Source organism: Eleginops maclovinus, chromosome 16 (assembly GCF_036324505.1).
Source record: "Eleginops maclovinus isolate JMC-PN-2008 ecotype Puerto Natales chromosome 16, JC_Emac_rtc_rv5, whole genome shotgun sequence".
Taxonomy (NCBI): Eukaryota; Metazoa; Chordata; class Actinopteri; order Perciformes; family Eleginopidae; genus Eleginops; species Eleginops maclovinus.
Window position 1 is genome coordinate 19,302,760 of NC_086364.1, and position 16,275 is coordinate 19,319,034.

The 16,275-nt window shown below is 41.5% G+C and overlaps 1 protein-coding gene and 1 long non-coding RNA gene across 5 annotated transcripts in view; one reads left to right on the forward strand and one right to left on the reverse strand.

Moving 5' to 3' along the window:
• Positions 1–765: 765 nt before the first annotated feature.
• The window catches only part of LOC134878005 (trinucleotide repeat-containing gene 6A protein-like), a 32,513-nt gene continuing 17,003 nt past the window's right edge, over positions 766–16,275 (forward strand). Inside the window, exons 1-5 of one of the 3 annotated variants that reach the window (XM_063903746.1) lie at positions 766–954; positions 2,744–2,795; positions 9,082–9,180; positions 14,736–15,022; positions 15,737–15,784. In XM_063903746.1, the coding sequence (XP_063759816.1) occupies positions 15,739–15,784 (46 nt within the window). In that variant the 5' untranslated portion in view covers positions 766–954; positions 2,744–2,795; positions 9,082–9,180; positions 14,736–15,022; positions 15,737–15,738. The remainder of the gene's footprint in view (positions 955–2,743; positions 2,796–9,081; positions 9,181–14,735; positions 15,023–15,736; positions 15,785–16,275) is intronic. The other 2 variants (XM_063903748.1, XM_063903747.1) reach the window with 2 other exon arrangements.
• Positions 8,892–15,884, reverse strand: LOC134878006 (uncharacterized). Of its 2 annotated transcripts, none has more exons than XR_010167641.1 (4): positions 15,514–15,884; positions 15,231–15,258; positions 14,941–15,027; positions 8,892–10,005 (listed from the first exon to the last, which is right to left on the reverse strand). It is a non-coding gene; the product is annotated as an uncharacterized LOC134878006 (long non-coding RNA). The 2 variants fall into 2 exon arrangements; XR_010167640.1 differs by having other exon boundaries at positions 15,227–15,258.

Consider the following 16,275-nt stretch of genomic DNA (forward strand, 5'->3'; position numbering starts at 1 on the left):
TTCTGAAATGACTCACTGGGACTTTTTACTGTACAACTAATAGAGGCCAAATGAGAAGATAGTATAAATAAAATTGAGTCACTCAACAACGTAGACATCCCAAGAAGACAGTTGCATCTTCATAATTAAACAATTAACAGTGGGTAATCCAGTATTTCCGACTCAATGCATTTACATTTAACTACTTTTACACTAATACTATAATAAATCATCAGGTTACGAATTAAAATGTAATGCCAAGGAAAAATATAAAATGACCGAAATAATGAAATAAATAAACGTAGGACTTTTTGTTCAGGTTTTTGGTAATGATAAGAGTTGTAAGGTATGTTGGGAACCTCATTATTAAAAGTAAATCTGACTATGACGTTGGAATAGTATAAAATGTGCCAGTCAGTTAAATATCCTATTTAATGGAAGACGGTTTCTGGTTATCATATTTTCTTAACATAGCTGATCCTTAGTTTCTCAAAAATCTGATGGAATACTTGAATGTTAAATTAAATAAAAGCAAGAACTAAATAATTCTTACTGTTAAAGATTTTAGGTGTGGTACATATGGTAAAATGTCTAATTGGTTAATTAATTCGAATGGACTTAACTGCTCACATTAAATATTGCTGACATGCTTGGCTTTACACACTTTTACTGTTCCGTCGATAACATTTACCTACCTTCTGCTGTGTTTGGTTTTCTCAGTAAGAGGAAGTGGTGAGTGTGTTTCCTGCTCCCCCCCTGCAGAATCAGTCAGAGCTGAACGCAGAGAGAGAGAGAGAGAGAGAGGAGGGGAAAGCAGAGCTCAAGCGAAAGAAGGTTAGCCAGCAGCGAGTTAAGAAAATGGCGATCATGCAGGACGAATGCCTCCCCTCGTAGATGCTGCAAAAAGCGTTGAAATTCTTTTAGCCTTACAGCCGGCTTTCCTTTCCACTCGGTTGCACTTTATACTTCAATGAGGTAAGGTTCTTTTGACGGTGTTCCCTTGATCAAACGACCTCATATTTCTTTGTGGTGAGCAAATGTACGCAGAGTGCCCTGAGCAGGGAGACCGGGGACTGGTGGTTGATCTACCACTGTTGTTTGGTTAGCCATGACTGGGCTAAGCTACATAGGTAGCCCCCTGTGCGGGTAGCATAGCTGGCCTCCTGTTCCGATATAATTAGTCGGGTTGCATTGCAGTTTGGAAGCGTACATGGTAAACATATCCGCTGATACACCAGGATTAATGTGTGTTTGCCTGTCGTGCGGGACAGACAGATTGTATTTGTGGGCAGGTTAGCGTCATGCTAATGCTAACTAGTACGAGCGTTGGTTAACCTTAGCTTGCCGGTTGTGCGCACATATCTGTCAAAAGAGAGAAAATATGTATTTCTACGATGTGTAATGTGTCTGCGAATGGGGTTTTAAGTAACCTAATATTGTTTATGGATTCAATGTATCATTGGGTTAATTGAAATATCATAATTGCGCTACATTTGGAGAAAAAAAGGGTACGTTAACTAGCCTCTTCGTAACGTTAGCGCTTGTCGCTAGCATTAGCAGCCATGCTAATTTGACGACGCAGGTTACCCGTTGGTGAAAGTGACGGATTTAAACGCTGTTTGGTGACTTGCAGACGATGCGTCGTTGCTCAAATATCACAACACATTAAACAGTTGGCGGTAAATCACAACATTAAATACATTTTGTGATACAATTGTAAAGCTGCAGACTTGTGTTTCTTTAACACCCTCTATCGGCAGAAACACAGAGCAGCTGGTTAGCTTAACACCAGACCTCCGCTCTGCTGGTTTTGCAGTCACTTAACTTTTTACACTAGCTTGACGACGCTGCAAAAACAACTAAAGCACTTAATAATTTAATTGCATCGACTGTAATTGGATGCCATGTTATTGCATTGTTGGCTTTGCCTGAGCTGGAAAATCACCAGCTCGAGAGAAGCCATGTTGGTTAAGCTGTAAGTCAGGCAACAGCTGAGATAATGGCCGATCAGCACCCGAGCTGTAACTCTGACCCGCAAGCACTCTTACTTTATCCGTCAATTTAATCAAAGGTGGAAGAAGGAATCAGATGATTTACGTAAGTTAACATAGCAATGCCGCAGTGTAAAAATACTCAATTACAGGTAAAAGTCCTGCATTCCAATTGGTACTTAAGTAAAAGTAAAAAAGTACATGCATACAAATACTTGACAGTAGAAGTATGCGTTACGCAAAAACCAGATTTCAATTATTTTATTTATTGAATTATTTCGATTTTGCACTTAGTAAAGTATAAGTTTGACATTTTTTTTACTTAAGTACAGTAATTTAGTAGAAGTGTTAGCCTACATTAAACCACTGCATTTCATACACATTCAAAATGTACTTGTAGTTGTGCATTTCTGTTATGCAGTTCAACCTGCATTTCCACATCAACAAGTTGAAATTCTCTGAATACAGTACTGACGAGTCTCTGTTTGTGTATATTTGTCCTTGCATATACTTTGTGGGTGAGGTGCATGCCTTTTGACCGGTAGCCATCAATAATTAATCTGTGAAATTTTAATAGAGTCCAGTTTACTATGCCAGGTTTAGCATCTGACGGAGTAGAGTAGTAGTTATTTTCTACACGGTGTTGTTTTTTAATCACAGTACAACAATAAAAGTACGAACATGCAAAATATATTTTATTTGTTAATGTATGTGTGTTCATGTAAATCTTGTTTTATAGCTGAACGATTAAACTTCAAATCTTTATCTTTCAGAGATTCGGAATTGAAAGCTGTTGCCACCAAAGAAGCTAAAGCATCGTTACAGGTGAGTGTTAGCTTCACATTGGTGTTCTTATTTATTCATATCACCTTTTGGGCAGCTTTGGTTTATATAACAGCATGCTCTCTGTGTTGGGCTACTAAAGGTGTGTGTGTTTTGCGTGCGTGTATGTGTGTGAGGGGGACAGGGGATGGGCAGCTGCTGCTTATGCAAGCACATGCAGTTCCGTTTGAATTGAATTGGAGGGTCTGGGTTGGTCTAGGCCGCATTGTGCTGAGTAAGCTTTGCTGTTTTAAAATTGCTAAATGAGAAGCCGGAGTCCTGATGTTTTGTGTGCGGAGAGGTGTTTGTGCAGCTCATTGTGTCCATACAGTTGCAGGCACACAATAGAGCCGTGGACCACAACTAGTCCAGCAACCCGCTTCAGGGTCTGCGTCCAGTCTGTTTTTGAATCCTGAACCTGTTTAATTTAAAAACAGTTCTTTAATTTGTTTACCTTATAGCAAGGGCAGCAACCCAACTTTTCCCTGTCTAAAAGTGTCTGTTGTTGTCGGCAAATAGGCTCTAGTTCAAACAAGTGAGGTTAAAATGTCAACGGTTTTGTTGTTAATGTTGGTTTAGTCCAGTTCCGGGTATGTAATCTGCAATGTATTTGTTGTGGTTCATGGTGAAGGAATTGCTCTGTACGGTTTTTTAGTATGGTACTTCGGTTTGGATGAAGCCAGTTGAAAATGTCACATTTTCACAGCATTGGGACAGATTTTTAGTCTGTATCTGGGTGAATTAATGTAGTGATATAAATTAACATTTTTAGATATAGAAAATATAATATGCTGTTTTTTATTGTGTTTTTGGACTAAACGTTTACTATGTTTTGACTTGGTAACAGAAGCACTTTCAACTCTAACCTAAGCCTTTTATATGAGCCTACATTTCTAAGTTTCGACCAGTGAAACATTTTTTTCAAAAAGCAGCTTATTATACGGCCTAAATTTCGATGGAAACTCTCAGTTTTGTTCCATAAATAACCAGCTGCCATCACTACAGTTCTGCTGTTTGAATATTTGACCTTTGGAAAGTGGTTTCGCTTTCATGTTAGAAAGTCTTCCTGTTCTAAAGTTTACAAATAGAATTTACTGGATGCTTTATAAAAGGCAAACCACAGTATCTTAAAGTAGCATTTGTTGCACCAGTGCGGATTACATACCTCATGGCAAGAACTGAATATCTGTTTGACGCTACTATTCAGAAGCCCTTAAGGTATGCATAAGCAAAGCTCGACTGTGAGTCAGTTTCTTGACAGACTCACCACCGAGCTCGCTCCCAGATACTCGCAGATCCAGTGTATTGCTTGTGGTCCATTCTTCCTCATAACACAATGAATAAGTCATGTGTAATTTGTAAACTGAGTCTAGTGTTATTTCCTTTTTAGTTTGAGAGCAGCGTGCTGGAAAGCTTCACTTTCGCTTTTGGTCTCCTGGCTCCGCTCTCCAAATTACCCTCTGCTCGCCATGAAAACTGGTTTATGACACGCTGAAAGCTAAAGCAATGTATAAAATGACTCCTTGCTGAAATAGCAGACTTGAGATGGTCGTGTTTGGAGTTTAATACTGCAGTGCTATACATTCCTGAGGCGTTGCAACATTGCTACTTTGGTTGCAGGTAGTTGACCATTGCCCCTCGGAGCAGTAAAGCCACACCTGCAGAGGGTCATGAGGCAGCAACAGGCAAGGACCGTTTGGAGCCGTTGGCCTTTTTCAGGCTCAGACAAGATACAATCCTCACGGAATTTAGTTTAACCCTTTTTACTGATCGATTGTGTTTTTGGCTATAGGAATTTAGAATCAGAAATGGGCAACTTTATTTATTCCAGGTGCAATTGGGTTCATGACAGTTGCTCCATTTAAGACTCTAATCAAATATAACAAAATAGAATACAAAATATATTTTAAGCCTCTAAAAGAAAATGTCTAAATAGTAAGCTTTAAAATATTCTGATCTGTTTGTTATTATAGTTTGCTTTTTAATCCTAAACTTTATGCTCTTTATACATGATGCATATTGTCACAGATACTTTAAAAACACATATATTTTTGCAGTTAACAGCTAACTCTAACCCTATTTTCCTCCTTTTATAAACTGTTTATAATTGTATATTTTTTATCACATTTATACAATTTTCAACAAAGTAACCTTCACCTGCCATAAAAAAAAATCTGTTCTTGATTTCCTAATTTTCTATTTTTCAGAAACTCTGTCAATTCTTTTCATAACTTGCCTTACGTTTGGTTGCTAGCAGTCAAATTGAAAAGCATTTTTTAAAAGCCAGAAATACCATCTTGCCTTCCTTAAGTTACCATGATTTGTAAGTACGAATGCAGCCAGGCTGGGAGTGTCACATGCTGCGCTGTGAGCCTCGCTGTTGGGCTGTTTCAGACGTGAGACACTTATTGTCATTCACTAATTGACTGATGGCTTTCCTGAACCGAGCCTCTGCAGTTCAGCCTCCTTGAGAACATGCTTATTCAAATAGATGCTAATGATGTGGTGATATACATGTAAATTAGCCACGCGACTACCCTCTGGCTTTTGTTTTCGGGAACAGACTAACTCCTGTGAGTGTTTTTGTGGATGCACATGTGAATCGGTGTGTGTTTATGTCAAGGGTGTCTGAAAACGGCTGCTTCCAAAAGGCTATGAATGCAATCAATACTCCGTCTTTTGCTGGCTTCACTGCGTGACTCACTTCAGGGAGTTAAAAACACTCCCACCGGGTCTCAGCATGCAGGAGTCTAAAGCCTCAGATTTTTGATCTCTACCTTCTCAGAAACCCAAATATAGTTTGATTATTTTTAAAGACTTTCAGCTTTACCTGACAGCCCTCCGAAAAAAGGTTCACAGGAGAGGCAAGTGGGTGGCAGCGAAATCTGCGCCACTGTGAATCTCACAAGACTTTATAAAGAAGAAGCTTTTACTGAATGTAGCAGACACCGAAGTTAATATACAGAGAGACGTTTAGGGAAAGGCTCTTTTGAAACGATTTGTTATCTGTCTGCTGCTGTTTATCCCTCTCTGCACTCCCTCTGTCTAATAACGGAGAAACCACAAGTATGTGCTTACTGCATACTAGTGGAATCAGCTGTTCACATTATTTTAAACACACACTTTAAACACAACAAAGACCATATTTAGAGATGGGATATTTTTGGAAAGCCAGCTTTTCATCAGTCTGCAGATTTTGTGCGTAATGTTAAAGAATGGCTGCCATTTCTCATATTAAATGTTTTATAAAGGCAACACTAAGTTTATTTTGGCTGTTGTCCAACAGTCGATGCAATTCAAGGCAGCTACCCTTATTTTACCACATTACCTGCTTCACTGACTAATAACGTTTGTCTACTATTCAGAATCAGGAATCCTTTATTTGTCCAGAAACCAGAACATTAACGGCATTACAAAAGTACAGTGCCGATTATATTTTATATACAGCCTGACTGCTGCAGGAAGGAAGGACCTTGCCATTCAGTCAGAAAGGAAAGCAGTTCCATTACTGGCGAGATTTACCGTCGTTTATCATGAGCAAATAGAAAAGTTGAACAGGAAACACATGGTTAGCTCCTTTATCATATCTCAGGTGACGAGGTCAGATTAAACAAGTGAGAGTTTTCTATTCCAATTCTTATTAGACATTTAGTATAAAAAGTGTTTGGATATATAACTCTGCTTTTACTGGATAACATGCATTGCTGTTTAAGCTTTTGGACAGAATTAGTTTTTCTCCTTTATTTCTCGTACCACCTGTCCCTAGAAAAAAAACAACCATCAAACATGCAATTACCTCTTCTCTCTCTCTCTTTCCCTCCCCCTGTTCTCACTGCCTTGTTCTTCTTTATCACGTCTTATGCTTTTCGGTGACTCACTTGTGCCCCCCCCCCTGCCTCGGTCAGCTGTAGCTGTCGGGGGAAGGGCAATTGTCGGCCCATTCATAAACAGATGCTGTCCGTAGAGTGTGTATGTGTGCACTCCAGGAGGGCCCCCACCATGCTCTGCTGTTGTTGTTGAACCCAGAACCATCTGCCAGAGCACTTGATGGTCGGAGGAAGAAGAGAGAGGGGGGAGTGTGGGAACAGAATGGGGGAGGGTGGTGGCTGAAGGTGGCTGGAAAAATAAGGAGGCAACTGGATTGTGTCTATAGTTGGATCGTAACAGATGAGGCAATCTGATGTCATTTAAATTGACCAGAATAGAGCGATGCAGAGAGGATGTGTATTTGTAGACGGACTCTGAACTTGGCATCGCAAAGACTCCCAATGGGATTTTTCCGCTGGATTTTGGAATATAGCGACATATAAGATCTTTGATCAGGTTTTGCTCAGCAGGATAATCTCCACATATTATCACAATTAATATGATTTTTGAAGTGTAAGTGCAATCGCCAGGAGTTAAAAGCTAATGCTAGGCTATAATCAAACTACCTCACAGTCAAATGACTCCATCCCAGTCTCCACCGCTAAGCTAAAGGCGGCTAATGTTTCACGTGATGATATTTAGCAGTCTCAATTAGTCACAACCGCCATTTTTATATTACAGCTCATTTCAGGAATGCAAACCATAACATGAGTCAATGGAAATGGAACTGCTAATTACCTGGTTTTAGGACTCATTCTTGCACCACTTATTAGCTTAGGGAATTTTAAGCCCCTATGTGTAGTTTTTGTCTAAAAAAAATGTACATCTGGCCTTTGACAGCAACTGCATACCTGTCGGACAGCTCAGTCCTCAGCTTATCAGTGTCCCTAACTGGTTTCCCAAACATTGCGCAAATCTCCATCGTGTGGTAAGTATGTTTGCGGTCCTATGGTTGCACATGGGGTTAGCCTCAGCTCTGATCACTGCTGCGCTCAGCAGCACTGTGCTGTTTGTAAGATGTATGGATTTTTCCTGGGATGATGCATTTAGATCCACATAAGTGTCCTGTTAAGTGATTTTCAATACTTTCCCCCTGGCTTGATGATACATTTGCCATTTAGATTTAACTGATGGTACTGAGGTGATGCATTCTGCAGGGATGCCTGTCCAGCAATCATTTAGCATTTTCACATATCCTTTTTGAAAGGATAGGAAAATATATTTGGTGAAATCTTCTTGGCTAATGAAGATAATACTTGGAACATTTAAACGCTGCAGAATCTCATATCATTATCTTGTTGTTGGCAGCTATAGCAACACTGTTTCAATATTGAATATGAGCCACTGTACAATTACCTAGCTGAACAGAATGACTACATATTTAATGGTGCAGCCGTGGTGTCTGCGAGTTGTTTCAGCATCTCCGTACATCCCTCTGTTTATAGCTTAGGTAAGTGTGGTGCTGTAATCCCATTATCGGATTAGACTGCAGCCTGCAGCTTTCTCCTGCAGGCTAAATGGCACACCCGCTGCGACCAGTGCAGATACACTTTACCCCCGCAGAGGGAGAAGCCACCGTCTGATTACCAACTAATGCCATGCTGAAAGGAGGTCATTTTTTATGGGAGCCAAAAGAGTGATATTTTGAGTCAAAAGTAAACTACGATAGATTATGTGTTTGAGGCTAGATCGTTTTGTCACCAGGCGTTTCACCCTGGGGGGATTCTACCAGTACTGCTCTCAGTTTTAGCAGAAACTGTTACAACAAACATCCAGTCTTTTCACTGCATGACGCAGCTCGCCTCACTTTTGGTACTCTATTGGGTTTTCCACCCTGTTCTGTTTGATGTAGTGAGGATGCCTGAAAATGTGTGACATTAGCAACCAAACAGGAAGTTTATGGTGAAGGTTTTAGTATAATGCAATGCTTTCGAGGGGGTTTTCTAGTGTGCGAGAAATATGTGTGAGTTACCATGCTCACTGACTCATCAGTGGTCAGCAGTGTTTTAACGCTTGCTTTTAGTGTTGCGTCAGCTCCCGTTGAACCTCAGTCCAAATGTTATTAAAAAAAGTACCTGGTAATATTAACGTTATGGAAATCCCAAAAACTAGGGAGTGTGGTAGAGCTTCTGGAAGCATGCAGTCGAAACGCAGCTTTAGCGTGATTAAAACACCAGAGGCTGAAAATATAAATAGATGATTTAAGGGATTCAGCCATGGTTTGCTTTTATTAGATTAGTTTTTAATATATTATGGTTTGATTCAAAAATCTGCAGTAATCCAGGAAATTCCAAGCTGACATCTTCAAGTGATTAAAGTGATCATTGTTTTTGTGCCACGTAAACAGGAAAAAGCTTCTGGTTTTATAAATAAATAAATGAATACATCGGTCAGTCATGGTGCTTCTTCCATTTGTTCGCAGGGAACATACCCATAGAGGGAAGAACAGTGGATGGAAGAGAGAGAGAGACGGAGATTGTGACGAGGACGGAGGATAAGAAGATCAAGGACTGGTCAAAAGGTGAGACAAGAAGTCAGGGCTTCTCAGGCGCAGTGGGACGCTTTTAATGCGTGGAAGTACATCACGTAGTTATTGTCTGTGAGGATTTGTAGCCTTTGGATTTATCCTTATAATCCGCTCTTTTCAGGATAGCAACTTCCTTTTCTACTTTCACAGAGCTATGTATCTAAACTGAGCAATGTGCTTCTAACTCAAAAGTCTAGTACTCATTCGGCCCATTTCTCTGAACTCCCCATGCGATTCTTCCCACTAAGCAACGCTGGTATTAATATTGCCCGTCTTTCTCTCGGTAAAGATATATTTTCACAACCGTCCGTGCTTCAGTTTCCCGTACAGACAAAGATCTGGCAACACAGGATGAAAATTGGCTCAGTAGAACATATTTCAACTCCCAAAAGAGTTCCAAAAAGTGCTTGGCTCGAGATTTAAACTCATATTTTATTTCTTTTGACTGCTTATTCAGTTCAGCCAAGAGACCTTGACATGTTTCAAAATATTTAAGTGTTTATTTTTCCAATACTTTTTCTTCCTTGCATGGTCCTGTCTCTGTTTGTTTCTCCCTGAAGTGCAGTGTGCTTCTCTCTTACGCCGCCGCTGGTGTTCTTTGCCATGTGACGTAGCAGTGTTTTCCATCCCATTTGTAGTTTCCACTGAGTTCGGTTTGTACTACTGTTACAGCTGCAAGTACGAGGCGAGTGTAGCTGGGAAGTCTGATAGCGTCTATCTCTGACCTTGAGTATCTTGATGTTGCTCTCTTGTGTCTGGCTTTTGTTTTTGTTTCACTCCTCCGCCCTGCTGTGACTGTTGTCTCCCCCTCTTCCTGTACTGATGGATTACAAACAGAGAAGTTGTTCAGAGTTTAAGTCGCAGTAGTACCAAACTGTGAACTGGCACGGACATTTATCGTCCTTAAAGCTCCCCCCCCCCCCCCGCCCTTCTCATATGTTGGTTACACAACAACAAGATTGTTATCATTGTACCTCTGAAAGACTCAGTGTCTGTCCTCAACAGTGTCTTACTATAGCTGCAGTCTATACGCTATGTTGTCAGCAGCTCTTTAGCATGCATACGTTTGAAGTCTTTTGGCTGTGGCTTTTTAAAACGTGAGGTTTTCACACTTTAAAAAAAAAAGAATTTGAGACTGTGATGAGTTGTGATGTTGGAGACAATGCACAATCAATCTTCAAAAAACAATTGTGCAGCACTATTATTAAACAAAGCATGCTCCACTCCTAGAAAACTTCCTGTCGTTGCTGCGCCAACAACTAGCAAGGCACCAACATACACTCCTATTGATGATTTATTTTAGACCATGCCTGCCTGGTGGTGGCCTGGGTGTGGGTGGACATGTGACTGCAAAGTGAAATGGATGACTGAATAATAGACAAACCAGGGAATGAGTCACACGGAACACCCAAAGCTTGTTCCTTTTGCGTACATGGCTTTTGGTTTGTGTGTGTGTGTGAGTGGGTGCCCCTCTAAAGAACCCCTCCAAAGAAGCCGGGGTGACGGTGGACTGCGTGACAAGTGCGCTTATCTGCAGCCGCACACACATTTGAATTTGATAAACATTTCTCACACGCTGTACATGTAATCTTATTGACTGAACGTTGGAAGAGATGCAGTCATGTTCAACAGCTGCACTACAGTAAACAACCATTTTCTCAAAACGTCCTCATGTTTCAATCCTTACCTTCACGGTTAGCTATTGATTCAAAAAAGGCTTTTGCATATTTCAGAGAGACACTTGGCATGTGCTTCTGTGGCTGATGTCATCCTGCTCGGACAGGCCCAGAGGAATTGGGAGTGTTTAGGAATGTTGTCATAACAACAGGGTATCCCTAAAGAAAGCTCTTTGACTGGTTCTGTGCGGGCCCACACTATATATTCGGGATGGGTTTCCCCAACAGGCCGTTTATCTTTAATAATGCACTGTTTATTTACATTATTCAGTGTTTCCAGGACAAAGGCTGCAATGCTAACCATCAAACTTAAACATGTAGGAGGGATGTTTGACATGTGCCTATAGCTGAGCAAGAGCAGATATTTAAACACTAATGTGGAGGAGGAGGAAACCATGTCCATGCATGAGAAATGATTAATCTGTGTGCATTTGCTTAAAGGGGACATATTCTGCTCATTTGCAGGTTCATATTTGTATTGAGTGTCTCTACTGTGTCATGTTTCCATACTCTAATGTTCAAAAAGCTCTTTATTTTTCTCATACTGCCTGTGCTGCAGCACCTCCTTTCACCCTCTGTCTGAAACCAGAGCCCAGTCTGCTCTGATTGGTTAGCTTGAGATTTAACATAAAATTGAAGTTCAGCGGGTGCAGCAACATGTTGTGCTGTACCTGACGTGATGAAGAAAATCCCTTTCATGCCGACCCTGGCTGTAGCCAATCTATATCCTGACCCTGTGAGCTTTAAATACTCGTATACGGCCCCCTCATCGTTTTGTTGGTGAGGGCCTGATGTTTTTACTGGCATGCAAATGGTGTTAAAAAATCTGTCATCTTTTGGCAACAAAGCACCATGCTTCAAATAGACTTTGCAGTTGCATGGCAACAGCAGGACACGTGGAAAATGCCGTCAGCTAAAAGCGATGTTCAGCAGACGGGAGGGTTCTTTGGGATGTCAGGTCAAACAGCTTTTTTTGGCGTGCATTGTTTGTCCATTTGCTCACCCTCTGTCGTGTGTATGTAGGTGAGTGTTTGGCGTCACTTTCTAAACAGATCTGTTAAAACAAGCTACCCCTGACCCATTTGAATCCTAAACAAAACAGTTTGTATATTTTGAATTGTTTTAGTAAACCTGCTTTTCAGAGGTATAGAAAGTTCCCCTAGTCTCTCAAATTCCTCTAAAAGCAAACATACATTCCTGATTTGGTTTTCATGAGCCTTACATGTAAATTCAGATTGTTTAGACCCTCCTCCTTCTCTCCAGGTTAGTTTGTGTGACAGGTGAGGGGGGAAAACGAGGCCACATTTTATTTTTTATATCGGTTCATTCTGTTGATCCTCTCCACTTTCCAGCCCATCGGCCACTTTGCAGCTTCAGTTTCTGCCTGTTAATCAGAGCACGCATTCTGCTGGGTTCATGTGCTGCCGCTGACTGCAGGAGGTCGACCTCTTTCCTTTTTATACATGTTAGAAGCTGCAGCTGCATTCCTCACATCTCCCTCAGTGACAGGCTCTCTGTCCTCGTCTTCCCTCTCTCACATTCCTCTCTTCTGTCCTCACATTTGATGTTTTTGCTCTTCGCTTATTCATATTTTCTCGTTCTCTCTCCCCCCTTTGGACCCACTCTCTGTGTTTGTGTCATGTCCCCGTATTCCCTCTCTCCCCCCTCCCTCCTCTCCTCTCTCACCACCCCGCTCTGTCTGTAAGATGATAGCAGCAGTCGGGCCACTGCCAACTCCAGGGGCCCTCACGAAAGCTGTTCTCAGATGGGAACACGGGGAAAGAGGAACAAGCTGTACTCTGTGTGCCGAGCAGAGAACATGCCTATACTCAGTCGGGTTAAGCTGCATTTGCATACGTTTATAACGGTGTTGTAATCGAGGTTCGTTGGTCATTATGCACCACAGAAACACTGTAAATGCACGCTAGCTCTTATAAACAATACCAACCAATACAAGCTGCAGTTTAATTCATGGACACTTCAGATTGCTGTCTGAAAAGTCACTATTTTTACCGACATTAAGTGCATGATGAGTAATGCTCTAGTGAAGTGTCTACTTTATTTTGCTTTGCACTGCCTTATAAGGACAGGCCGTACTTCCCCATGTAGCCTCTTTGAATTTAATGCTTTGGAGTTGACAGAAGTCTTTCCATGTAGAAGGTTGAGTCAAGATCTGTGTATGTAAACAGCCCGACTGGAATGGGCCTGCCCTTTCCAGCTCTGCCAGAGGGAACAGGTCAGATCTCCTTCCTGAGGCTGGTTTTTGTTTGTGTTTTGGATGCCGCTTGTTCTGTGAAGTACTTTCGAAACGGTTTCTCTGGAAAGTGAGTTTTTCAATGATGTTGATATCATTGTCCCGTCTGTTTCTTGATTGGGTCCAGAGGGTAGCTCGGCAGCTTCTGGCAGGCCTCTTGTTGAGATGCTGGCACTATGCCCGGGTTTAGCTCGGGAGCTGAGAGTTAACAAAGGTGGAGTTTGGCCTCATTTTAGTGCCTCTGTAGGCTTTTATAGCTGTAGCTGCTGGTAGGTGTCTCAAAGTAACCTTTCCCCCCTTGCATGAATTGCAATATTTTGCTGATTTTGCGTTGAGGCGATACGGTTACTACAATAAACAAACCACGCAGAGTGTTAGAATCAACAGTGACACACGCGCTCAAACCTGTAACAGATGCACGCTTCATTGCCACTGCAAACTCGCCTACTGGCCACACATGGGTTTGTTTGTTCTCTTATCACATTGGCTAGTGACCCGAGTGGTTGCTATTTGAACCGGAGGTTTATAAATAGACCTGTGTACTGCTGCAGCAGGCAGAGAGCCAACACACTTGATAACCTGCTCTAGGAAATGGTCAGGAGACACGTACACACACACTTCTTGCTGTCAAACACACTGGTCCACTTTTCGTGAAGGATGTTGAGGTGTGTCTTTTTCCTCTTCCTCCTTTTATTGTTTTAACCTCTCTACTTGCCTCTTTACTACTTTTCTTTCTCTGCATTGGGATAAGAGGTTTGCTTGCCGGTTTTAAGCCCGTTGTATAACTCTAATCTAGTTTAAACAATACACTTTCATCTTCTTTAAGAGGAGAAGGTGTGCAGGGCGTCACCTCTTTCTTCATGCTGCTTTGCCGAGTACTGTTCTTAACCTCATGGCACCAGAGAGATGAATTTAATGACTCTCAATGAACAAAAAAAACCTAATGAAATGATAAAGCTGTGCTCCCTGGGTCAAATTTATTTCCTAATGTATCCCCAAAACATCATTACAGCCACACAATGCCGTCACAGTGGAGCCTGCATCTCTGTCTTAATGAAGCTGTGCATCAAGGCTGAGCGGATGTCACGTGGGAACTAAAATAAAGTGATCAGCTTTGTGCGTTTGTGTGAGGGGGGGGCTGTCAGAGGTGTTTGTATATCACCTTTCATGCAAGGATGCAGCCTTAACACAACAAGCAGAACAATATAACGATAGTAAAATAAGAAAAAAACAAGTCACAAAAAGTTTGATAACAATAAACTAAAGCATGAACATTGATACCAGTTAAATTTCCCAAACGGAAAAGTTAGGACAACATCAAGCAAGCCAACTGCCATCCTCACTCTGTCCACTGAAGGCTTATTCTCTGTAGCTAGACAAGTGAACCTTTCCCATTGAGTGACTGCATGATGGTTTGATTATGCACAAGGGCCATTCATGCTGTGAATTAGAATAAAAGTATGAGCCATGAGTCATCCCGGTGTCTGAAACTCTGTGGAAACACTCGCTGCTGGTGATGAATGTCCTGATTTTTAAAACGGTTGATGTTATTAATAATGCATAAGTTCAAAATGTTAACCTAACCCTCCCTCTCCTCTTTTATCTTCCTGTCTCCGCAGTGCCAGAGCATACCAAGTCAAGACAGAGTCCTAAATCCTAAAAACTTCCCCCCTTCCCCCTCCCCACAAATACACATAAACACACACAATCACACACATACAGTCCTCAGCAATGCCAAGGGGGCCTGATCAGCCTGCTGCCCGCTCTGACAAGCCCTGCCTCTTCACCTCGGGCCCTTGAGGGCTGAGCCCCGTGAGCGTTCACCTTTTGACCTCCCATTTGTCGACCTTGGAACCGGAGGTCACTCGTTCACCACTCGACTCGGGGCCACGAGCCGCACTCACAGGTAAACTACTCGGAAAGAAACACAAGCACAAGCTTCTTTCACACTCATTAGATCTGACGTCATTCTCAAACATAAACAGAGAGTACAAAAACAATCTGTCTGCCAATAGCACATTCTTGGATAAACAGGAAAACTGTTGTTCAATTACATGGAAATTAAGGTGGGTGTGTTTGGGCTCATGGCTTCTGATGGGTCTCTACTTACTTACAATCCAAATAGTTGTTAAACAGAACGATCTATTCAGAAAAAGTAACAGATTTCTATTTGTGTTGGACTACAACATAACATCTTTACATCAAAACATACTTTAGATTAGCATTATTTACTTAAAGGTAAGGCAGCTATTCGTTTCCTGAGGTTTGGTTTGGCTTTACCCATACCAAAGAAATATCAGAAGTACACACACAACAACAAATGACTAACTTGCTAAGTTGCTTAAATTGTAATATTTGTTTATATTGTAATGCAGATAACAAATTGTAAATACTAACCTAGCTTCAGCTGGCTCCGTTTACTAATGTTCCTCTACTCGGCAAGCCTTTCTAATTTGAAACCCCTCTGACTTTAAACTTGTTTTCCTTACTGTTCGCTTGATTTCCATTGAATGTTCTGCTCTGTACTAACTCTCTAACGTCTCCCCTGTGTTTTCTTATGGCTTTCTCTCTATAACTCGCTCCAAGTCTGTTTGACAGTCTTTCCTCTCTCTGTTTCCAGGCATGGCTCCCATTCGGGATTCCGTCAGCCACTCCCCTAATCAAACAGGTGACTACACATAGCCCTCTTCCTTCCCCGTTCTTTTTTGCGCTTCTTTATTCTTCTTCCTCCCAATGTCTTACTCTGGCTCTATGTGCTCTGTGATCGGCAGCCTTGGTAAACCCAGGTGCATTTTTATTCACGGCCTATCAGAGAAACTGATAGAGAGATGAGAGAAAGTGGGTGTGGAAAGACTTGGCAGGCAAACAAGATAAGCGCCACACAGATCTGGACAGAAACATAACATTTTATATAACAGAAAGACTTTGGAAGGGAGAGAAGAACTCAGATGGCAAGAGCAGAAGATTTTGTGATGAAAAGAATATCGTGATTATGTGTGAAGTTTGTATTCGAATAAAATGGAGCTGAGCTGCTTTGAGCCTCGTCAGAGCCAAGACTCTGGCCCTGCTTTCCTGTTTTTAATCTCCATAGGAAAAGTATGATAAGGCTGGCACACAAACGAAGCTGATTGCAAAGCTCGTGTTATTTGTTTTACGCCT